Consider the following 25929-nt stretch of genomic DNA (forward strand, 5'->3'; position numbering starts at 1 on the left):
AACACTGGAATGGGTTACCTGGGAAGGTGGTGGAATCTCCTTCCTTAGAGGTTTTTAAGATCAGGCTTGACGTAGCCCTGGCTGGGATGATTTAGTTGGGGATAAGTCCTGCTTTGAGCAGGGGGTTACTAGATAACCTCCTGAGGTCCCTTCCAACCTTGATATTCTATGATTCTAAGAAATACTTCCTTTTGTTTGTTTTAAACCTGCTGCCTATTAATTTCATTTGGTGACCCCTAGTTCTTGTGTTATGAGAATGCGTAAATAACTTTTCCTTATTTACTCTCTCCACACCAGTCATGATTTTATAGAACTCTATCATATCCTCCCTTAGCCGTTTCTGTTCCAAGATGAAAATTCCCAATCTTATTAATCTCTCCTCATACAGAAGTTGTTTCATACCTCTAATAATTTTTATTGCCGTTTTCTGAACCTTTTTCAATTCCAAAATATCTTTTTTGAGATGGGGCACATCTGCACGCAGTATTCAAGATATGGGCATACCATGAATTTATACAGAGGCAATGTGATATCTTCTGTCTTCTTATCTATCCCTTTCCTAATGATTCCCAACATTCTGTTCGCTTTTTTGACTTCCACTGCACATTGAGTGGATGTTTTCAGAGAATTATCCACAATGACTCCAAGAATTCTCTATTGAGTGGTAACAACTAATTTAGATCCCATCATTCCATATGTATAGTTGGGATTATGTGTTCCCATGTGCATTACTTTGCATTTACTAACATTGAGTTTCATCTGCTATTTTGTTGCCCAGTCACCCAGTTTTGAGAGATCCCTTTGTAGCTCTTTGCAGTCTGTTTTGGACTTGACTTTATTAAGTAGTTTTATATCATCTACAAATTTTGCCACCTCACTGTTTACACCTTTTTCCAGATAATTTATGAATGGGTTGAACAGCACTCGTCCCAGAACAGATTCTTGGGGTGGGGGTGCGGTGTGTGTCCCACTATGTACTTCTCTCCACTGTGAAAACCGACCTTTTATTCCTACCCTTGGTTTCCTATCTTTTAACCAGTTACTGATCCAAGAGAAGACCTTCCCTCTCATCCTATGACTGCTTACTTTGCTTAAGAGCCTTTGGTGGGGGACCTTTTCAAAGGCTTTCTGAAAGTCCAAGTACACTATATCCGCTGGATCACTCTTGTCCACATATTTGTTGACTCCCTCAAAGAATTCTAAGAAACTGGTGAGGCATGATATCCATTTACAAAAGCCATGTTGACTTTTCCCCAACAAATCGTATTCATCTATATTTCTGATAATTCTGTCCTTTACTATAGTTTCAGCCAGTTTGCCTGGTACTGAAGTTAGATTTACCAACCTGTAAGCAAAAAAAAACCCGTGACTGGCCTATGCCAGCTGAGTTGGGCACATGGGGCTTGGGCTGTGGGGCTGTTTCATTGCTGTGTAGATTTCTGGGCTCAGTCTGGCGCCTGGGCTCTGGGAGGCTTCCACCCTGCAGGGTCCTAGAGTCTGGGCTCCAGCCCGAGCCCAAAAGTCTACACAGCAATGAAACAGCCCTGCAGACTGAGCCATATGAGCCCGAGTCAGCTAGCATGGGTCAGTCGCAGGTTTTTCTTTGCTGTGTAGACGTACCCTAATTGCTGGGATTGCCTCTGGAGCCCTTTTTAAAACTTGGCGTCACATTCGCTACCCTCCAGGCATCTGATACAGAAGCTGATTTAAATGATAAGTTACAAACCACACTTAATAGTTCTGCAATTTCACATTTGAGTTCCTTCAGAACTCGTAGGTTCCATTTGATCCTGGTGACTTATTACTGTGTAATTTATCAGTTTGTTCCGAAGTCTTCTCTAGTGACACCTCAATCAGGAATAGTTCCTCAGATTTGTCACCTAGAAAGAATGGCTCAGGTGTGGGACTCTTCCTCACATCCTTGGCAGTGAAGACTGATGCAAAGAATTCTTTTAGCTTCTCCACAATGGCCTTATCTTCCTCGAGTGCTCCTTTAGCACCTTGATTGTCCAGTGGCCCTGCTGATTGTTTGGCCCGCTTCTTACTTCTGATGTATTTAAATTTTTTTTTGCTGTTTGTTTTTGAGTGTTTTGCTAGTTGCTCTTCAAATTCTTTTTTTGCCCTGCCTAATTATACTGTTACACTTGCCTTGACAGAATGCTGCTAGGCAGCAGTTCTGTGGAAAAGGACCTAGGGATGACAGTGGACGAGAAGCTGGATATGAGTCAACAGTGTGCCCTTGTTGCCAAGAAGGCCAATGGCATTTTGGGATGTATAAGTAGGGGCATTGCCAGCAGATCGAGGGATGTGATCGTTCCCCTCTATTCAACCTTGGTGAGGCCTCATCCGGAGTACTGTATCCAGTTTTGGGCCCCACACTACAAGAAGGTTGTGGATAAATTGGAGAGAGTCCAGCGAAGGGCAACAAAAATGATTAGGGGTCTGGAACACATGACTTATGAGGAGAGGCTGAGGGAACTGGGATTGTTTAGTCTGCAGAAGAGAAGAATGAGGGGGGATTTGATAGCTGCTTTCAACTACCTGAAAGGGGGTTCCAAAGAGGATGGATCTAGACTGTTCTCAGTGGTAGCAGATGACAGGACAAGGAGTAATGGTCTCAAGTTGCAGTGGGGGAGGTTTAGGTTGGATATTAGGAAAAACTTTTTCACTAGGAGGGTGAAACACTGAAATGCGTTACCTAGGGAGGTGGTAGAATCTCCTTCTTTAGAAGTTTTTAAGGTCAGGCTTGACAAAGCTCTGGCTGGGATGATTTAATTGGGGATTGGCCCTGCTTTGAGCAGGGGGTTGGACTAGGTGACCTCCTGAGGTCCCTTCCAACCCTGATATTCTATGATTCTATAAATTTATGCTCTTTTCTATTTTCCTCAGTAGGATTTGAGTTTCAGTTTTTAAAGGATGCCTTTTTGCCTCTAACTGCTTCTTTTACTTTATTGTTTAGCCATGGTGGCAATTTTATGGTCCTCTTACTATGTTTTTAATTTGGGGTAAACATTTAATCTGAGTCTCTATTATGATGTTTTTTAAAAGTTTTCATGCAGCTTGCAGGCATTTCACTTTTGTGACTGTACCTTTTTAATTTCTGTTTAAGTACCTTCCTCATTTTTGTGTAGTCCTCTTTCTGAAGTTAAATGCTACTGTGGTCAGCTACTCTGGTGTGTCGTCCTTCCCCCCCACCCCACCCCCCAGGATGTTAAATTTAATTATATTATTGTTGCTATTACCAAGTGGTTCAGCTATATTCATCTCTTGGGACCAGGTTCTGTGCTCCACTTAGGACTAATTCAAGAATTACCTCCTCTTTTGTGGTTCCAGGACTCGCTGCTCCAAGAAGCAGTAACTTATGGTGTCAAGAAACTTTATATATGCATCCTGTCCTGAAGTGACACTTGTCCAGTCAGTACGGGGATAGTCAAAATCTCCCATTATTATTGAATTTTCTATTTTTATAACCTTTGTAATCTCCCAGAGCATTTCATAATTACCATCACCATCCTGGTCAGGTGGTCAGTAATATATCCCTACTGCTATATTCTTCTTATTCAAGCATGGAAATTCTGTCCAGAGAGATTCTGTGGCAGAGTTTGATTAATTTAAGATTTTTCTATATTTAACTCTATGCTCTCTTTCACATATAGTGCCACTCCCCTAGCAGCACAATTTACTCTGTCATTCCTATATATTCTGTACCCTGCTATTACCACGGCCCATTAAGTATCATCATTTCACCAAGTTTCTGTGATCCCTATTATAGCAATATTTTCGTTTAATACCAGGCACTCACGTTCACCCATCTTAGTATTTAGACTGCTAGCATTTGTATACATACACTATAAAACTTGTCACTTCTTAGCTGTCTGCCTTCATGTGACGTAAGTAAGGCCCCATGGGTCTAGAACTCAGGCCTGCAATGCTACCAAGCAGTTAATCTGCAGGCTGCCACACAGTGGCAGCTCTAATTAACCTGTGTTCCACTTCCCATGACCTGCTGTGGACACAGACCAGGGCAAGTTCTATCTCAGGGTTTGGCAGGCAGCAGCCCCAAGGCTCCTGATTTGCTCCCTGTCCTATATAAACCCAAAGGGTGTTCCAGGAAGGGTCTAAGCAACAACATGGATCTTCTGTAGTGGCCATGACCGTGCTCTTGAACTCCTGGCTTGACCTCAGCTTGTTTTGGATATCACCTCCTGATTCGGACTCTGAAACCTGACTTGCACTCTGATCCTCAGTATTGTCCCTGGCCTGGAACTGGCTATGAACTCTTTGGCTACTCCTCACCTCAGTTTGCCCCTGATTTGACACTTGGTGCTGGCTGCTCTTTTGGGGATCCTGAGAATGTAATTGAATGGAACTCGTTTTCATTTGACTGTTTCTCTTCAGCTCCCACCTGTACTTATCAAATTCCATTCTCTCCTCCTTCCTAGGATATAAGGAATCCCCATTAATTGATCCTCCCCAAGGGATGTCTCTGTCTGAACCATGTGCTTCTTCACACCTGTCGGCTTTCCCCCATCCCTTAGTTTAAAAACTCCCCTATAAATTTTTTTGATTTTACATGCCAGCAATCTGGTTCCATTTTAGTTTAGGTGGAGCCTAAAGATTCCCAGTTCCTAATAAATCTAGCCCGCTCCTTCCTACACAATTGTCTCATCCTTGCATTGCGTCTCTACATTTCTACCTGTCTAACTGGCCCTGTGCATGGAACTTGAAGCATTTCAGATAATGCTACGATGGAGGTACTGCACTTCAAGCGCTTACCTAGCAGCCTAAATTTGGCTTCCAAGGCTCTCTCCTAGCTTTCCATATGTCATTGGTAACCATATGTACCATGACCACCAGCTCCTACCCAGCACTACACATAAGCCTGTCTAGATGTCTCGAGAGATTTGCAACCTTTGCCTCTGGCAGACAATCCACCATGCAGGTCTCCCCGTCCTCAAGAATCCAGCTATCGATATTTCTAATGATTGATTCAGCTGCTACTATTACTTGTATCTTCCTAATACTTGGGATTCCCTCCTCCAGAGAAGTACCTCGGTGCAAGAGGATACCATGACATCATCTGGAAGGAGGATCCCAACTATGGGATCATTTCCCTCCATTCCAGCTTGATGTTCTCCTTCCCCAAGACCTTCATCCCCTCACAACTGCACAGAGGCTGTCAGACTGGGGGTGGGACCACTCTACTGTGTCCTGGAAAGTCTCATCTATGTACCTGTGTGTCTCTTAGCTCTTCTAGTTCAGACATCCTGGTCTCCAGAGCCTGTACTTGGTCTCTGAGGGCCAGGAGCTCCTTGCACCGAATGCACACAGACACCACCTGGCCACAGCGCAGGTAATCATACATGCTGGATTCAGTGCAATAAACTGGATAGCCCCCATTCTACTGCTGGATTTCTGCCTCCATTCTCTGTACTCGTGCAGCTTTTTTGGTTGGGTTTTGTTTGTTGATCTTTTTCCCTCCACGGGTGGGGGAGTTTATTGCTCTAAGTTTAGAGAATGCTAATCAGGTGTATCTAACACTCCCACACTGTTTCTAAACTCCCTCACAAAACTCCTGTCAGCTGCTCCTGTTCGCTAGTTCCTCTGGTTGCTTAGGAGCTGGCTTTTTAAACCTGTGTTCTCCCTGTATGTCCATCTCCATTCTTGCTGTCCTGTCCGGCTTGGAAGTGCTCCTTAGATTCAGCGTTCCTGTGGCTGTACCTCTTTTCACTGAGTATATCCACAAGTGGGGTTTCTTCACCCAGTGGGCCCTCACTTGTCCATTAGACACCTTTTTACTGTATTTCTTCAATAGATGTTCAAACAGTCATTCTCTCTGTTCGTATACTGTTTGGGGGGGATTCTCGTTTACAGTTTTCAGGATTTGTTTTAATCTAACACAGCTTTTTGATCAATTCACTTTTTCACCAATTATATTTCCTTTTAGTGTTTTTCTTGATTCTCTCTCTCCAGTATGTCTGTAGATTTTATTTCTCTCTACTTCCCTTCTCTAATAGTGTATGTTCACGTACCCAGCTCTAGCTTTTTCTGCTTCTCCTGACCTGAAACCTTTTCTAGTTTCCTTCCTTCCTTCCTCCTCCTCACTTCCCAGTCTCCTACTTTTATTCTCCTCCTATCCTAGCTCCAGTTCATCTGCTATCTCAGCATCTAAGTTCTTCTCCTTCCCTCTTTCTCTAACAGCTTTTTTTCCAACTGCCCCCTTCCAGCAGATTCCAAGCCTCCTCCCCAGCTCGAGCTGCCTCTCGTTGGCTATCTCTCCTCCCAAGAAAGCATTTTATGATGCTGCATCACAGCTGCAACAGGTGCTAGTTCCAGGGCCAGGGTTACTACAGTTCCACGCTGAAGCTTGTTGACTCTCAAGAGGAAAAGTACTGGGATAATTTTTTTGAGCTGAGAGACAAGTTGCGTGCCTATGCAATGTTCTGCAAAAAGAGTGAATTTGTTGATTTTCTGTGACCAAAGGAAGATGTCCCTATGTCAAAGACATATTTGGGAACTGAGTGGATTTAATACACCCACATCCTTCACAGAATTCATGAAGAAATTTGTGTTCTGGAAGAATAATCTCTTGAAGACAAACTATGACTGCTTCCCGCAGATTTGCAAGTTCCTGGCTAATAAGGAAATTATTCAGCCTCCCATACAGTGATGGCTGAGCATCTTAGTCGGCTGGAGGTACAGTTTGCATCCTTTTTCCCAACTTGAGATGACAAAATATGACTGGGTGCAAAACCCCTTTCAGTGCAAGCTTGATGCTATGGGTTTGCCAGCAGCTGAAATCAAACAGCTCATCAACATTTTCTGCAATTGATTCTTGCAAGGAACATATGACCAACTTTCTTGACAGTGAACCAGAACTCCAGAAGAGAATGAATGTCCTGCACACTCAGTGCATGCATTGAAACTGATTGTGCCATTCGCAAGCACATATTTGTGTGAAGCTGGATTCAGTGCACTTGTATCCATCAATTCTCAATATTGCTCTACCACTGATGTCACCTCGAAGATTAGATGTGCGATTTCTACCATTGTACAATTGCTGCTGGACTTCAAGAAACTTTGTCACAACATTGTGTCACAGTACATTGCATTAAATAATGTACTGAATGTGTAATTACTTGCTTCGTTGCTGTCTGGGGTCACAGGAATCGGTTTGTTTTAAAATGAGCTCACACAGGCAAAAAGTTTGGGAACCTGTGCTTTAGATGGATGGCTATTGGTATGCAAAGGAGTCCTGAATTCATCCTTCAGGTTTCCCTAAGGAAGTACAGTCCACTGCTGAAGATTTTCTCTTTGAGGAGGTCTACTTGTTCAGGCAAAAAACTGATGAGTCATTGCACTCATTAATGACAGGTTTCAGAGTAGCAGCCGTGTTAGTCTGTATTCGCAAAAAGAAAAGGAGTACTTGTGGCACCTTAGAGACTAACCAATTTATGTGAGCATAAGCTTTCATGAGCTACAGCTCACTTCATTGGATGCACTCATTAAAGGACTCAAGGGCAACCCCCTCTGTTCCCTGGATATATATACCCCATCACCCAAAAGGAAATACGCAAAGCTACCTTATAAGGATCGACCAACATCACAGGTATTTTTTCACCAAAGAGGGTGTGAATCACCACGAAAGAGTCAGTGGATACAGGGGAACAAGCATAGTGCTTTTTTCCAGCCACAACTGCCCATCAAGAAGTACTTTCAACAGGATCTTCGAGAGCTGCAAACCCACCCAAGTGCCAGGTCCTCCAGGCTCCAAGATTCATTTTGGTGGCCACCTAGCTCAATTTTCCCATATATAGCAGAAGATAAAAATGGAAAAATGGGTTCTCCATACTGTCCATCTTGGTTACACCATAAAGTTACCTGTCCCTTTTCAGGGACCACTCTCAAGAGATGATTCTCCTACAGAAGATATGGCGACTTACTTCTGGGGAGCCATAGAGCTAGTACCACCTCAACATCGGGGAAAGGGATTATATTCCAGATATTTCCTAATACCCAAGAAGAAAGGAGGATGAAGACAGATATTAGACTCCAGCTCCGCAGTGTCTTTATCCAAAAACTAAGATTCAGGATGGTAACACTCTCCCCAAACAGAAATGAATGGTTCACAGCTCTCAATGTAAAAGTTGCCTGTTTTCATGTGGACATCCCCTGAGGTTTCTGAGGTTCACGGTAGATGTGAACTACTGTCAGTACAGGGTGCTTCCTTTTGGACTGGCAGCGGCGGCCAGTGTATTTACAAAGGTGCCTTCCATAGTGGCAGCTCACTTCTGATGCAACCATTTCCATACCTAGACAAGTGGCTTCTGACAAGAATGTCTTGTTGGGAAGTAGTGATATTACTCTCATATCCCTTCAATCTTCTAACATCACTAGGAATCTGCCTGAATGTAGAATAGTCCATTTTAGCTCCAACACAGATCATAGAATTAATTGCAGGAACTCTAGTCTCAACCATGGCCAGAGCTTACTTCCTTATGGACAGATTTCTGTGAACATCCTGATCAGTCATGTCAGAAATAGCCCACAAACATTGGTTTTATCATGCCTCTTCCTCCTGGGTCACATGGCATTTTGCACGTATGTGACACTGTTCATGAGGTTCTGACTTGGCTGTCTACAGGCCTGGCTTTGAATGGTATATGTGCCAAGCAGGCACATTATGCCTCCCAGGGTACAAGACTCTCTAGCTTGGTGGCAGGGCAGAGAACAGTTATGCATAGGAGTTCCTTTTGTTCTGCCACCTCCTCAGAAGATACTAATTAAAGATGCCTCCCTTGTAGGTTGGGCTAAATAAATTACCATTTGAACCACTAGTGACATGTTCACTTTCCCATTTATCTATGAAGGTCATCTTCTTGGTGGCCATCACTTCGGCTAGAAGGGTAGGCAAATTTGGGGCCATTATGGCCAATCCACCATACTCTGTATTCCATAAGGATAAGGTTTCACTGAGACTACACCCTAAATTTGTTCCCAAAGTAATCTCAGACTTCCACCTGAATCAGACTATACACTTACCTGTGTTTTTTTCCCCTAAGTCTCATACCAGCAGTGAGGATCAGAGACTCCATTTACTGGATGTATGTTGGCCATTGATGTTCAGAAAACAATGCCCGTAGGAGGTCACCTAGGCTGTTCGTGGCCTGAGTTGAACATATGAAGGGACAAGCATTATCGTCACAAACAGTAGCCACGTGGATTTTGGGCTGTATCTTGCTCTGTGACCAGTTATCTGATGCGCCTCCACATCCTAAATGTGAGTCAGCAATGCGATGCTTTTGCAAAAAAAGCAAATGCAATTTTAGATTGCATTAACAGAGGCATAGCATGCAAGTCATGGGAGGTGATAATACCACTCTGCTTAGCTCTGGTTAGGTCTCAGCAGGAGTACTGTGTCCAATTTTGTCACCAGTGTATAGAAAGGATGTAGAGAAACTGAAAAGGATCCATAGGTGAGCAACAAAGATGATTAAAGAGATGGAATGCAAGCTATATTACCAAAGGCTGAAGGAACTGGGTATGGTTAGTTTGGAAAAGAGGAGATTAAGGGGGGACATGATAGCAATCTTCAGATACTTGAAAGACTGCCATAAAAAAGATGGAGAAAAGTTGTTCTCTCTGGCCACAGGGGGTAGGACAAGAGGCAATGGGTTCATACTACAGCATAGCAGATTTAGATTAAATCTCAGGAAAAACTTCCTAACTGAAAGAACAGTAGGGCAATGGAACAGAGTGCCTAGGGAGGTTGTGGAAACTCCTTCACTGGAGGTTTTCAAAAGGAGGCTGGATTGCCATCTGTCTTGGATAGTTTAGACACACAAAATCCTGCATCTTGGCAGGTGGGAGGTAGATTTAGGTGACCCTTACGGTCTCTTCTAACCCTATGATTCTGTAATCTTGTAAATATGGCCTACCTTCTTTGGTCCTAGATGTATACATTTGCGTTTAGCCATATTAAAATTGTTTGTTTATACCCAGCTTACCAAGTGATCCAGATCACTCTCTATAAGTGACCTGTCCTCTTCATTATTTACCACTCTCCCAATTTTTGTGTCATCTGCACACTTTTATCAGTGATATTTTGTTTTCTTTCATGTCATTGATAAAAATGTTAAATAGCGTAGGGCCAAGAATCAATCCATACATGACCTCACTAGAAATACACTTGCCTTTATCAAACTTGTAATCTAATTAAAAAAGGTATCAGGTTAGTTTGACAGGATCTATTTTCTCATGACCCATGTTGATTGGCGCTGATTATATTATTCCCCTGTAATTTTTTTGAGTACCATATCAGCCACTCCATTGGCTGACAGGCCTATAATTACCTGGGTCATCCTGTTTACCTTTTAAAAAAAGCAACATTAATGGTCAGCTCCTCTGCCAGCTCTTTTGAAACTCTTGGTTGCAAGTTATCTGGACCTGCTGATTTCAAAATGTCTAATTTTAACAGCTGTTGTTTAACATCCTCCTGAGATATTATTGGAATGGAAAGTGTGTCATCATCATCTGGTATGACTATATCATCTGTTTTTCCCCAAATACGGAACAGAAATATTTACTGAATATTTCTGTTGCTATGACCCTAACTATGATCTTTGATTTTTAGGTAGTAGTAACCATGTTTACTGTGCAAGTATATTCAGTAAAGTATATTAATCTTGGTTAGGTCAAGGCTGTTTGTCTGTGTGTGGTTCCTAGGAGCTGAATATATGTATTGTCACTCGTATTTTGTAGTGGTACCCCAAACTTCTTGGTTCAAGGAGAAAAAGTCTATCCTGAAGAGCTTGCAGTCTAAGAAGGCACTCATCATGTAGGGAGAGTTTATTGTAAAGTATCGACTATCCAGTTCTACTTGTACATAATTACTTTGCTAATTCCCTATGGCAAAAGGAGGTCGTGGAGGGATTTGAAGGTGGCAAAGATAGAAGGCTTGCAGATCAGCAGAGAGCGGTGCATTCCAAGTGTAAGTGGCAATGTAGAAAAAGGTGAAAAGATAGTTGGAGGAGAAAAGAGCAAGACTGGCAGCACTGACAGAACAGCGAGGAGATATGATAAGAAACAAGAGCAGAAAGGACAAGAAGCTTGAACTTGGTGCAGTGGATGAATTCAAAGGTCCTGGGGAGGTGACACAGTCAGAGTGCCTGACTCTGAAGACTCTCAGCAGCAGTGTTTTGTTGTAATTGCACTGCTGGGAGGTAATGTGGGTGTGAGGGAGGTTGGAGAGGAAGAAGTCACAATGATCAAGACAGGAGATGATGAGAACTTCCATTGTGAGGATAGAGAGAAATCGAGTTTTGAAGGAAGGAGGGGCAACATTAGGATGTAGCCTGGATGGACAAGGGAGAGCCAGAGTCAAAGCTGACTTACAGGTTATGGGCCTGGAGTAATAGGGAGAAAATGGTGGTATTGTCAATGGAGATTTGCAGTAGTGGGGAGGGTTTGGAAGAAAGACCAGAGTTCAGTTTGGGCCACATTAAATTTAATCTTATGGTGAGACACTCCCAGAGAGACATTAGAGAGACAGGGGCCTTATGAAGGACAGGGTGGACAAAGACAGAATGGGTGTAAAGAGGTAGATCTATGATTTATTTGTGTACAGATGGTAATTGAAGCTATGTGAGTAAATTAATAGAGAGAAAGGAGGAGGGGACATTATAGGGGGACTTGACAGCAACCACTGTATTAGCATGTCTAATACTTTTTATTATAAAAAATTCTTGTTACCTTTTATTGAGAAACATGAACACTTGCAGCAGGTTTTTGAGATACGGCAAGGGGAAAATCCTGTAGCTGGAGAACTGCTTTTTCTTTCTCCCATTTAGCTGAGGTACAAACTGTTGAAAAATCACCATTTCTCTTCTCTCACTTGTGTTCCTCAAGAAAATTCTGTCAGCACCAAAATAACTTGCCAAGCAAAATGAGGCCTTATTCTCAACTTGATGGCATTTCTCTGTTGTTAGTAATGCACTAACTTTTGAACAGTGCATCTGATCAATTTTAAAATTTCAGGGAATATTCTAGGGACCAATGGCTAGAACCCTGTTGATTTTGGTGAAAATTGGAAAAGCTGAAAGGGAAAAATGGGGACATGGAGCCCCTGGGATCTGGTTAGCAGCAGCTTCAGAACTGTCTAGATCACTACATGCATCCAATGAAGTGAGCTGGAGCTCACGAAAGCTTATGCTGAAATAAATTTGTTAGTCTCTAAAGTGCCACAAGTCCTCCTTTTCTTTTTGTAGATCAAAGAACTGGTTGGTGGCAGCCATTAACACCTTCCAGCATAAGAATACCTCACACCCCCACCTCCCCAGTTTTGCTGATCCTTCTAATACAGTGGAAAAATATTGACACCCTGAATAAGTTCTCTCCCAGGCAGAAAGAAAAATAAGAATGTGTGTGTTGGGGGGAGAGCTTGGTATTCGAGGCATGGTAGAATGGGGTACACAGAGCCACTGGCATAGTGGAGAAGGTGGAGTAACAGGTATAGGAGAATGTGGGGCACATGGAGCTCCTGCCATAGTGGTGAAGAGGTGATCCCTTGGCGTGTGGAGGGAGAGTGGGGGACATGAGGGACACAGAGCCCCTGGCTTGTGGTACGTGGGAGGGGGGAGGCATACAGAGCCCCAGGCATGGGAGGAATGGGGTGGCACAAAGCTCCTGGCATGAAGGAGGAGAGTGGGCGTTGCAAGGAGTCCCTGAAACAGAGGGGAATGGGAAGGGAATCTTTGTAGGGGGGGGGATAGAAGAATGCATGGAGCCCTTGGTACATGCAATGCACTCAGCCTACAGAAACAATGAAGTATATGACCCTCTTGTAATTCAACACAAACATTCTAAAGAACTGTGGCCACATTGCTGCTGCAGGAGTACATCCTGCACTAGGAATGCCTGGGAGCTGGTGGCGCAATTAGAGCAGCAGGAGTGGGGAAGAGAGCTGGGCTGGGCCAGGTGCTCTCTTTCTCTCGTTCGTGCGCTCTCTCACGTGGCCTTTCTGCTAGGGGCATGACATGGAGTAATGCTCAATGCTCAAACCCCTGAGCTATCCCTCCCTCCAAATACATGGAGCATTGGATGGGACTAAGTAGACCTGTTCTATTCCCAGCTTTGCCAGTGGCCTGCGGAGTGATCTTAAGTAAGTCACTTCAGCTATGGCTACACTGGCACTTTACAGCGCTGCAACTTTCTCGCTCAGGAGTGTGAAAAAACACCCCCCTGAGCGCAGCAAGTTACAGTGCTGTAAAGCTCCAGTGTAAACAGCGTCCTAAGCTGTCAAGGTTCCTTCCCCACTCTGAACGCTAGGGTACAGATGTGGGGACCTGCATGAAAACCTCCTAAGATTACTTTTACCAGCTTAGGTTAAAACTTCCCCAAGGTACAAACTATTTTACCCTTTGCCCTTGGACTTTCGCTGCCACCACCAAACGTCTAACACTGGTATTATTATTATTAGGAAAGAGTTCGTTTGGAAATGTCTTTCCCCCAAAAAATCCTCCCAAATCTTACCCCCTTTTTTCTGGGGAAGGTTTGATAAAAATCCTCACCAATTTGCGTAGGTGACCACAGACCCAAACCCTTGGATCTTAAGAACAATGAAAAAAGCATTCAGGTTCTTAAAAGAAGAATTTTAATAGAAGAAAAGTTAAAAGAATCACCTCTGTAAAATCGGGATGGTAATTACCTTACAGGGTAATTAAATTCAAAACATCTAGGCAAAAACCTTAAGTTACAAAAAGACACAAAAACAGGAATATCCACTCCATTCAGCCCAGCTTATTTTCTCAGCCATTTAAACAAACAGAATCTAACGCATATCTAGCTAGATTACTTACTACGTTCTAAGACTCCATTCCTGTTCTGTCCCCGGCAAAAGCATCACACAGACAGACCCAGACCCTTTGTTTTTCTCCCCCTCCAGCTTTGAAAGTATCTTGTCTCCTCATTGGTCATTGTGGTCAGGTGCCAGTGAGGTTATCCTAGCTTCTTAACTCTTTACAGGTGAAAGGGTTTTTCCTCTGGCCAGGAGGGATTTTAAAGGTGTTTACCCTTCCCTTTGTATTTATGACATGAGTTAATCCCCTCGTGGAGGTGGAGTACCAGGAGCGCAGGGAGAGCTCTCTCCCAGCACTGGCGCGCGACCACACTCACACTTCAAAGCGCTGCTGCGGGAGTGCTCCCGCAGCAGCGCTTTGAAGTTTCAAGTGTAGCCATACCCTAAGTTTCTCTGTGTCTTCATTTCCCCATCTATAAAATGGAGATAATGAAACTGACCTTCTCTGTAATGCGCTTTGAGACCTTCTGATGAAAAGAACTAGGTTTTATTATATGATCATATACTATTTTTTCCCTGGGATGCCTGCCTCATTCACTGCATAGGTTGGATGCACATGGGGCAGATTTATGGTTACGCTGGCAACAGTAGATCTGATAAATGACTGCTTCTTGACACAGCAAGTCCTGGAACCCACAAGTAGAGAGGCAATCCTTGATTTGGTCCTAAGTGGAGCTCAGGATCTGGTCCAAGAGGTGAATATAGCTGAACTACTCAGTAATAGTAACCCTAATATAATTCAATTTAAGATTCTTGTGAGGGGGAAAACACAAAGAAGCCCATCACAGTAGCATTTAACTTCAGAAAGGAGAACTACACAAAAAATGAAGAAGCTACAGTAGAACCTCAGAGTTACGAACACCTCAGGAATGGAGGTTGTTCGTAACTCTGCCCTGGTCTACACTAGGAGTTGAGATCGATTTAGCAGCGTTAAGTTGATTTAATCCTGCACCCGTCCACAGGATGAAGCCCTTTTTTTCGACTTAAAGGGCTCTTAAAATCGATTTCCATACTCCACCCCCGACAAGGGGATTAGCGCTTAAATCAGCCTTGCCAGGTCGAATTTGGGGTACTGTGGATGCAATTAGATGGTATTGGCCTCTGGGAGCTATCCCAGAGTGCTCCATTGTGACAGCTCTGGACAGCACTCTCAACTCAGATGCACTGGCCAGATAGACAGGAAAAGGCCCGCGAACTTTTGAATTTCAATTCCTGTTTGGCCACCATGGCAAGCTGCAGGTGACCATGCAGAGCTTATCAGCAGAGGTGACCATGATGGAGTCCCAGAATTGCAAAAGAGCTCCAGCATGGACCAAACGGGAGGTACGGGATCTGATCGCTGTATGGGGAGAGGAATCCATGCTATCAGAACTCCGTTCCAGTTTTCGAAATGCCAAAACATTTGTCAAAATCTCCCAGGGCATGAAGGACAGAGGCCGTAACAGGGACCCGAACCAGTGCCACGTGAAACTTAAGGAGCTGAGGCAAGCCTACCAGAAAACCAGAGAGGTGAACGGCCACTCCAGGTCAGAGCCCCAAACATGCCGCTTCTATGATGAGCTGCATGCCATTTTAGGGGGTTCAGCCACCACTACCCCAGCTGTGTTGTTTGACTCCTTCAATGGAGATGGAGCCAACATGGAAGCAGGGTTTGGGGACGAGGAAGAAGATGATGATGAGGTTGTAGATAGCTCACAGCAAGCAAGCGGAGAAACCGGTTTTCCCGACAGCCAGGAACTGTCCTGGACCTGGAGCCAGTACCCCCTGAACCCACCCAAGGCTGCCTCCCGGACCCGCCAGGAGGAGAAGGGACCTCTGGTGAGTGTACCTTTTAAAATACTATACATGGTTTAAAAGCAAGCATGTTTAATGATTAATTTGCCCTGGTATTCGTGGCTCTCCTGGGTATACTCCCAAAGCCTTTGCAAAAGGTTTCTGGGGAAGGCAGCCTTATTGCATCCTCCATGGTAGGACGCTTTACCACTCCAGGCCAGTAGCACGTACTCGGGAATCATTGTAGAACAAAGTATTGCAGTGTATGTTTGCTGGCGTTCGAACAACATCCGTTCTTTATCTCTCTGTGTTATCCTCAGGAGAGTGATATCATTCATGGTCACCTGGTTGAAATAGGGTGCTTTTCTTAAGGGGACACTCAGAGGTGCCCGTTCCTGCTGGGCTGTCTGCCTGTGGCTGAACAGAAATGTTCCCCGCAGTTAGCCACGGGGAGGGTGGAGGGGCTAGCCACGCGCTGGGGGAGGCAAAATGCTACCTTGTAACGAAAGCACGTGTGCTATGTATGTAATGTTAACAGCAAGGTTTACCGTGAAAGAGTGTACCCATTGTTCTATAAAATGTGTCTTTTTAAAATACCACTGTCCCTTTTTTTTCTCCACCAGCTGCATGTGTTTCAATGATCACAGAATCGTCTCCTTCCCAGAGGCTAGCGAAGATTAGAAGGCGAAAAAAACGCACTCGTGATGAAATGTTCTCTGAGCTCATGCTGCCCTCCCACACTGACAGAGCACAGACGAATGCATGGAGGTAGACAATGTCAGAGTGCAGGAAAGCACAAAATGACCGGGAGGAGAGGTGGTGGGCTGAAAGGTGACGGCAGCGTGATGAGAGAAGGCAGGATTCAATGCTGAGGCTGCTGGAGGATCAAACCAATATGCTCCAGCGTATAGTTGAGCTGCAGGAAAGGCAGCTGGAGCACAGACCGCTGCTACAGCCCCCGTGTAACCAACCACCCTCCTCCCCAAGTTCCATAGCCTCCTCACCCAGACGCCAAGAATGCGGTGCGGGGGCCTCCGGCCACTCAGCCACTCCACCACAGAGGATTGCCCAAGCAACAGAAGGCTGGCATTCAATAAGTTTTAAAATTGTAAACTTTTAAAGTGCTGTGTGGCCTTGTCCTTCCCTCCTCCACCACCTCTCCTGGTGCTTCTCTCCTCCACCACCCCTCCTGGGCTACCTTGGTAGTTATCCCCCTATTTTTGTGATGAATGAATAAAGAATGCATGAATGTGAAGCAACAATGACTTTATTGCCTCTGCAAGTGGTGATCGAAGGGAGGTGGGAAGGGTGGTTAGCTTACAGGGAAGTAGAGTGAATCAAGGGGCGGGGGGTTTCATCAAGAAGAAACAAACAGAACTTTCACACCGTAGCCTGTCCAGTCATGAAACTGGTTTTCAAAGCTTCTCTGATGCGCACCGTGCCCTCCTGTGCTCTTCTAACCGCCCTGGTGTCTGGCTGTGCGAAACCAGCAGCCAGGCGATTCGCCTCAACTTCCCACCCCGCCATAAACTTCTCCCCCTTACTCTCACAGATATTGTGGAGCGCACAGCAAGCAGTAATAACAGTGGGAATATTGGTTTCACTGAGGTCTAACCGAGTCAGTAAACTGCACCAGCGCGCTTTTAAACATCCAAGTGCACATTCTACCACCATTCTGCACTTGCTCAGCCTGTAGTTGAACAGCTCCTGACTACTGTCCAGGCTGCCTGTGTACGGCTTCATGAGCCATGGCATTAAGGGGTAGGCTGGGTCCCCAAGGATAACTATAGGCATTTCAACATCCCCAACAGTTATTTTCTGGTCTGGGAATAAAGTCCCTTCGTGCAGCTTTTGAAACAGACCAGAGTTCCTGAAGATGCAAGCGTCATGTACCTTTCCCGGCCATCCCACGTTGATGTTGGTGAAACGTCCCTTGTGATCCACCAGTGCTTGCAGCACTATTGAAAAGTACCCCTTGCGGTTTATGTACACGCCGGCTTGGTGCTCCGGTGCCAAGATAGGGATATGGATTCCACCTATTACCCCACCACAGTTAGGGAATCCCATTGCAGCAAAGCCATCCACTATGACCTGCACATTTCCCAGGGTCACTACCCTTGATATCAACAGATCTTTGATTGCTTTGGCTACTTGCATCACAGCAGCCCCCACAGTAGATTTGCCCACTCCAAATTGATTCCCGACTGACCGGTAGCTATCTGGCGTTGCAAGCTTCCACAGGGCTATTGCCACTCACTTCTCAACTGTGAGGGCTGCTCTCATCTTGGTATTCATGCACTTCAGGGCAGGGGAAAGCAAGTCACAAAGTTCCATGAAAGTGCCCTTACGCATGCGAAAGTTTCGCAGCCACTGGGAATTGTCCCAGACCTACAACACTATGTGGTCCCACCAGTCTGTGCTTGTTTCCTGGGCCCAGAATCAGCGTTCCACGGCATGAACCTGCCCCATTAGCACCATGATGCCCACATTGGCAGGGCCCATGCTTTGAGAGAAGTCTGTGTCCATATCCTCGTCACTCACGTCACCGCGCTGATGTCACCTACTCGCCCGGTATCGCTTTGCCAGGTTCTGGTGCTGCATATACTGCTGGATAATGCATGTGGTGTTTAATGTGCTCCTAATTGCCAAAGTGAGTTGAGCGGGCTCCATGCTTGCCATGGTATGGCGTCCGCACAGAAAAAAGGTGCGGAACGATTGTCTGCCATTGCTCTGACGGAGGGAGGGGCGACTGATGACATGGCTTACAGGGAATTAAAATCAACAAAGGGGGTGGCTTTACATCAACGAGTATTTCAGGCAGGACTTCATGGAGGGAGCAAATAAGTACAAAACAAATCTGGTCTATTTCTTGTTTTGATCCACTCCACCTATCTTTTACATCTTTGGCTGGCAGCAGATGGTGCAGAAGGACTGCAAGCCATCCACATCTCTTGGCTGCTCGGCAGAAGATGGTACAATAGGACTGCTAGCCGTCCATATTGCCTGCCTGCTCACCAAAAGATGGTAGGATAGGACTGCCTGCAGGACTAAAGAGAGTGACCTGATCGAGTCACTCCTAATGTAGTCCCTGCACCCATGTCTGCCCAGGCGCTCCTGGCTGACGTGGCCAGGAGCACCTCGGACATGACGATGACGGCTACCAGTCCTCTTGTACTGCCTCGTCTGCTGCCACAAGGCAGTGGGTTGCTGCTGCTGTGTAGCAATGCAGTACCGCGTCTGCCAGCACCCAGGAGACATATGGTGACAGTGAGCTGAGCGGGCTCCATGCTTGCCGTGGTATGGCGTCTGCACAGGTAACTCATGAAAAAAGGCGCGAAACGATTGTCTGCCGTTGCTTTCACAGAGGGAGGGAGGGAAGGAGGGCCTGATGACATATACCCAGAACCACCCGTGACAATGTTTTTTGCCCCATCAGGCATTGGGATCTCAACCCAGAATTCCAATGGACAGCGGAGACTGCGGGAACTGTGGGATAGCTACCCACAGTGCAACACTCCGGAAGTTGACGCTAGCCTTGGTACTGTGGAAGCACTCCGCCGAGTTTAACTGGGAATTGGTCCTGCTTCGAGCAGGGGGTTGGACTAGATGACCTTCAGGGGTCCCTTCCAACCCTGATATTCTATGAGTTAATGCACTTAGAGCATTTTGTGTGGACACACACACAATCGACTATTTAAAAATGATTTCTAAAAAACCAACTTTTATAAATTCGACCTAATTTCGTAGTGTAGACATACCCTCTGAAATGTTCGTAACCCTGTACAAAACATTATGGTGGTTCTTTTAAAAGTTTACAACTGAACATTGACTTAATAGAGTTTTGAAACTTTACTATGCAAATGAAAAATTCTGCTTTCCCTTTTTTTTAGTAGTTTACGTTTACGTACTGCACTGTATTTGCTTTTTTTTATCTGGTCTCTGATGCTGCCTGATTGTGTACTTCCAGTTCCAAACAAGGTATATGGCTGACTGGTAGGTTTGTAACTCTGGTGTGCGTAACTCTGATGTTCTTCTGTAGTTAAATGGAAAGTAAAAGGTAAAGTCACAAAAGTGAAATTCCTGCAAGCTGCATGAAAACTTAAAAAAAACCCCGCCATAATAAAATCTCAGATTAAATGTATATCCCAAATTGAAAATACATAGTAAGAGGACCAAAAACGAGTCACCATGGCTAAACAAAGTAAGAGAAGCAGCAGTTAGAGGCAAAAAGGCATCCTTTAAAAATTAGAAGTCAAATCCTACTGAGGAAAATGGAAAGGAGCAAAACTCTGGCAAGTCTAGTGTAAAAGTATAATTAGGCAGGGCAAAAAAGAATTTGAAGAGCAACTAGCAAAATACTCAAAAACAAACAGCAAAAAAAATGTAAGTACATAAGAAGCAGGCCAAACAGTCAGTAGGGCCACTGGACAATCAAGGTGCTAAAGGAGCACTTGAGGAAGATAAGGCCATTGTCGAGAAGCTAAAAGAATTCTTTGCATCAATCTTCACTGCCAAGGATGTGAGGGAGAGTCCCAAAGCCTGAGCCATTCTTTTTAGGTGACAAATCTGAGGAACTGTTCCTGATTGAGGTGTCAATAGAGGTTTTGGAACAAATTGATAAATACACAATAATAAGTCACCAGGATCAGATGGTATTCACCCAAGAGTTCTGAATGAACTCAAATGTGAAATTGCAAGTGTGGTATGTTAACCTATCATTTAAATCAGCTTCTGTACCAGATGACTGGAGGAGAGCTAATGTGATAACAATTTTTGAAAAAGGCTCTAGAGGCAACCCATCGGTGCTAGGCCAATTGGTTGAAACTATAGTGAAGAATAGAATTATCGGACACACAGATGAACACGATTTGTTGGGAAAGTGTCAGCATGGCTTTTGTAAAGTGAAGCCATTCCTCACCAATCTATTGAACAGTGGTTTTCAAGCTGATGTCCATGGACCTCTGGGGGTCCGCAGGCTACGTCTAAGGGGCCTGTGAAAGGTTGTCATTACCATAGAGCAGTGGTTTTCAACCTGTGGTCCGTGGCCCTCTGCAGCTTCGCAGACTATCTAAGATTGCCAGAGGGGTCCACATCTCCCTTTGACATTTTTTAGGGGTCTGCAAATGAAAAAAGGTTGAAAATCACTGTATTAGAATTATTTGAGGGGGTCAACAAATGTGTAGAAGGTGATCCAGTGGATATAGTGTACCTGAACTTTAAGAAAGCCTTTGACAAGGTCCCTCACGGAAGACTCTTAGTATGCAGTCATGGGATAAGAGAGACAGTGCTCTCATGGTCAGTAGCTGGTTAAAAGACAGGAAACAAAGGGTAAGAATAAAAGATCAATTTTCATAATGGTGAGAGAGTGGTGTCCATATTCATAAATGATCTGGAAAAAGGCCTAAACACTGAGGTAGCAAAATTTGCAGACATACAAAATTATACAAGATAGTTAAGTCCAAAGCAGACTGTGAAGAGTTACAAAGGGATCTCAGAAAACTGGGTGACTGGGCAACAAAATGGCAGATGAAATTCAGTGCTGATAAATGCAAAATAATGCACATTGGAAAACATAATAAAAGCCATACATACAAAATGATGGGATCTAAATTAGCTGTTACCACTCAAGAAACCCATTGTGGAGTCTTTGTGGTTAGTTCTATGAAAACATTCACTTAATGTGCAGAGGCAGTCAAAAAAGCTAACAATGTTAGCAACCATTAGGAAAGGTATAGATAATACAGTAAGACAGAAAATATCATACTACCATGATATATACCAATGGTACATCCACAGCTTGAATACTGCATGCAGTTCTGGTCACCTCATCTCAAAAAAGATACAAGAGAAGGGCAACAAAAATGATTAAGGGTATGAAACAGCTTCCCTATGAGGAGAGATTTAAAAGACTGGGATTTTTCATCTTGGAAAAGGGATGACTAAGGGGGGAAATATGACAGATATCTATAAAAACTTGAATGGTGTGGAGAAAGTGACTAAGGAGGTGTTATTTACTTCTTCTCATAAGGTAAGAACTAGGGATCACCAAATGAAATTAATAGGCAGCAGGTTTAAAACAAAAGGAATGTTAAAACAAAAGGAATTCACACAATGCGCATTCAACCTGTGGAACTCATTGCCAGGGGATGTTGTGAGGGCCAAAACTATAATGGGGTTCACAAAGAATGAGATAAATTCATGGATGATAGGTCCATCAATAGCTATTAGCTTAAATGGTCAGGGATGCAACCCCATGCTCTGGCTGGCTGTAGCCTCTGACTTCTAGAAGCTGGGAGTGGACGACAGGTGACGGATCACTCCATGATTGCCTGGTCTGTTCATTCCCTGTGAAGCACCTGCCATTGGCCACAGTGAGAAGACAAGATACTGGGTTAGATGGATCATTGGTCTGACCCAGTATGGCCATTCTTATGGTGTTACCTAACTTTTGAGGGTTTGACTTTCTTTTAATTTATCTTTAATTTTTTGGGGGGGATTATTAGAATGAATGAGAATAATTAGTTAAATTAGGGTAAAAATGTATATAGAGATCTAATCCCTTTCTGCTTTAGGGCATAATAAATAAACCAACCACAAACTGGATTAAGAACAACTTTAACTTGTGAGGTTATTCCATAACTGCAAACAAAACCCCAAAACAAAAGCCATAATGGATACCTTCCTCTTAAGCATCTGAGACTGGTGGAAATGGAATATTGAATTACATGTGCCACCAGTCTGATCTGATACTGTACGTCCTGTGTTCCTGTCTGCAGACTCAGGCAGACAGTGTTGCGTTGTGGTCACATCCGGAAGGTTCTTTCATAACCATAAGGACTAAACTTTTGTTTTGTTTTTAACGAAAGCTTAAATTCTATAGCGAGTAAAGGGAAAAGGAGTACTTGTGGCACCTTAGAGACTAACCAATTTATTTGAGCATAAGCTTTCGTGAGCTACAGCTCACTTCATCGGATGCATGCAGTGGAAAATACAGTGAGGAGATTTATGTACACGCAGACCATGAAAAAATGGGTGTTTATCATACACATTGTAAGGAGAGTGATCACTTAAGATGAGCTATTACCAGCAGGAGAGTGGGGTGGGGGGAGAGAAAACCTTTTGAAGTGATAATCAAGGTGGGCCATTTCCAGCACATTTTCAGGAGTTAACAAGAACGTCTGAGGAACAGTGGCGGGATGGGAGGGGGGGAATAAACAAGGGGAAATAGTTTTACTTTGTATAATGACTCAACCACTCCCAGTCTCTATTCAAGCCTAAGTAATAGCTCATCTTAAGTGATCACTCTCCTTACAATGTGTATGATAAACACACATTTTTTCATGGTCTGTGTGTACATAAATCTCCTCACTGTATTTTCCACTGCATGCATCCGATGAAGTGAGCTGTAGCTCACGAAAGCTTATGCTCAGATAAATTGATTAGTCTCTAAAAAATGCCACAAGTACTCCTTTTCTTTTTGCAAATACAGACTAACACGGCTGCTACTCTGAAACCTGTCTATAGCGAGTGTTTTTCAGACTGCTCCTGAGTGGATTTGTCACATCCAGTTCTAAATAAGCGTGTCAAAATGTCCTTAAAATATCCCAGATTCTGCTTTATATCTATATTTTAGGTAAGAAAGGCCCAGGTCTGGGGACTTATGACTCTAGGAAAGACTGGGCCCAGGGAAGGAGGATGGAGGGAATGAGGTGTCTCTGTTACTGTTCCTCAGACTACTAAAATGCTTTCACGTAGGGGCCAAAAAGCGATTAGTAAAAGGAACAGGAAAACAAGGTGGGTGCAAAGCTTGTTTGATCTCCATGTGTCCCCCAGGCAAGACAGGTCTCTCCCTGTATCCCACAGTGAACACTGGGGGAGGAGGGTCTCTTCCCCCCTTTAGAGAATGCTATGGGGATGGAGATCTCCCTTCTCCCCCTCCCACAGATAAGGCTGTGAGCTCCTTCTCCCTCCCTCTCCCCACCAGAGTACTGCAGCTTTCTCTCTGTCTCTGTCAAGGCCTCCACAGAGAACACTCCAGGTCTCCAGTTTCTGCCTGAGCGTGAATGGTTTCCTTGTTCCTGGGCACTGAGACCCTGCGCTGCCTCCTGTGGGTCCCACTCTGTGGGAATAGGGACACTCAGGGCATTCTCAGGGGGTTGGTGTGTGCTATGAGAGTAGGTCATTGTGAGGTGCACAAGCCATGTTTTCTGGGACAGAAGGAGTTAACTTTCCTAGTCCATCCTTCCTCACCCTCCTTCTCTCCCTCCCTCCAGCTGCTGCCTTTTGAGTCCTGCAGCTAGGCCAGGGGCTGACCTTCACACAGAGAGTTTGCTCACTGAGCATGCTCACTTCCTTCTGCTGGCTCTCATCTGCTCCAGGGACCCCAGTGCTCACAGGCAGCGTCCTGCTGGGAAGGAATGTGTACAGCACATCCCGGCTCCAGGCTCACCACAGGTCAGGGGCCCAGGCTGCCTTTGTGCTCCAGCTGTGGGACCACTAGCTCCTGCTCCCTGGCTCTCCCTGCCTGCACTGCTGGGAGAAAAGCCGTTGCCATTTGGTGCTGTTGGTGCTTCAGTGACTGAAGGAGAGATGGGGGGACATTAAGGGGGATTCCTGTTTTGACTGCTGCAGCAGCCAGCACTGGCTGAGGCAAGGCGTAGCCCTACACTACAAGACACTCCTTTCACACATTCATTGCTCAAATACTACAGTGACGGGGGCTGAGTAGGGATGGGGGTGCGTTTATGATAAATAGATTTGGATGAGGTTCTGCTTTTTGTGGCATTGGGATGAAGGTCTATCATAAACTTGTGGGAGTGCTATAAACACCTGAAACAGAGGAGCTAGACAATAAATGTCTTTTCTTACATCAGCTAGGCTGATTCTGGAGAGCTGTGTCTTTGCAACCTCATGTCTTGCCGTGTGGCTGAGTGACAGCAGTTTTAATATCCTCTGTGTGTGTTGAGCCTTTGTATCTGCCTGTATATTTGTGTGTCTGTCTGTGTAAATGATGTATTTATCTTTTTTGTTTAGATATATTTGATTATATAAGGGGGAAACTATATTAGAAGGGTTATTTATTATAGCTCCCATCCAATCATACAGAAGATGGGAATGAATTAGGAGATTTTTATATCTATTTCATATTGTTATCTCTCTGAGGCTGGAATTGTTAATAGATTCATAGAGTTTAAGGCCACAAGGGACCGTTAGATCATATAGTCTGACCTCCTGGGTAGCACAGACCAGTATATTTCACCCTATTACCCCTGCATTGAGTCCAGTCACTCGTTAGCTAATGTATCTTACAGGAAGGCATCCAGTCTGGATTTGGTTAATTAACACTGTGTTAGTTATTGGTATAGTGATTAATAAAATGGGCACTAATTGGGATCCAAATTAGAAATAATGGGAATACCTTTAGAGAGAGATGTTTCAATAATCCTATTGCTACTGAAGTTGGTGATTTCCCCAAAGATGGCAGCAACCAGAGATGGATGTGTTTTGTGATGAGGACTTGGCAGTGTTTGTTGTGCTACCACAAAGGGCTAGACAAAGGGCTAGAAAGGATGGCCCATGCATTTCAGTATGCTTTTGGGACCTGAAAGGGAGATGAGACTGAAGAGATACAAGCCAGATGCTGCCTCACCAAAAATGGAGGAGACACACAGTTGTCTGAAACCAGATCACGGGTGTGTTTTGTCTAAGCCACAGACAATATCTCAGGAATGGGTGATCTGCTGGATGAAGACATGCTGGTCTGCTGGGCAGGTTCCTTCTGAGAGAGCTAGTTGATCCCATCTTCCTAGCATTTCTGATATTCCTGCAGAGATCCCTGGGTACTAGTGCTTGGGTTAGGGCCACGCTGAAGAGTTAAGAAGTCCTATTTCCCCTGTATGTGAGGGCCTGAGGGATTTGGGGAATTGATACATTAACCCAGAGATGCCTGTGACTTGCTGCTCAGTTCCAGCTTACTCAGTATTTCCTCTAAAAAGAAAAGGAGTACTTATGGCACCTTAGAGACTAACCAATTTATTTGAGCATAAGCTTTCATGAGCTACAGCTCACTTCATCGGATGCATACTGTGGAAAGTTCCGATGAAATGCAGCCGATGAAGTGAGCTGTAGCTCACGAAAGCTTATGCTCAGATAAATTAGTTAGTCTCTAAGGTGCCACAAGTACTCCTTTTCTTTTTGCGAATACAGACTAACACGGCTGTTACTCTGAAACCAGTATTTCCTCTGTGGGTTTGGTTCTCAGTACAATGGTCTAGGCAGTGATATATTTGAGATCAGGTCAT

General features: G+C 44.4%; 1 protein-coding gene across 2 annotated transcripts in view; it reads left to right on the plus strand.

Moving 5' to 3' along the window:
• The window catches only part of LOC144260808 (zinc finger and SCAN domain-containing protein 32-like), a 34106-nt gene extending 17254 nt beyond the window's left edge, over positions 1 to 16852 (plus strand). The window contains exons 2-3 of one of the 2 annotated variants that reach the window (XM_077809553.1): positions 15275 to 15673; positions 16252 to 16852. In XM_077809553.1, the coding sequence (XP_077665679.1) occupies positions 15278 to 15673; positions 16252 to 16269 (414 nt within the window). In that variant the 5' untranslated portion in view covers positions 15275 to 15277 and the 3' untranslated portion in view covers positions 16270 to 16852. Of the gene's footprint in view, positions 1 to 14975; positions 15674 to 16251 lie in introns of those variants that run through there. The other variant, XM_077809552.1, reaches the window with a different exon arrangement.
• The last annotated feature ends 9077 nt before the right edge of the window (positions 16853 to 25929 follow it).

The sequence above is a fragment of the Eretmochelys imbricata genome, chromosome 2 (assembly GCF_965152235.1).
Source record: "Eretmochelys imbricata isolate rEreImb1 chromosome 2, rEreImb1.hap1, whole genome shotgun sequence".
NCBI lineage: Eukaryota > Metazoa > Chordata > Testudines > Cheloniidae > Eretmochelys > Eretmochelys imbricata.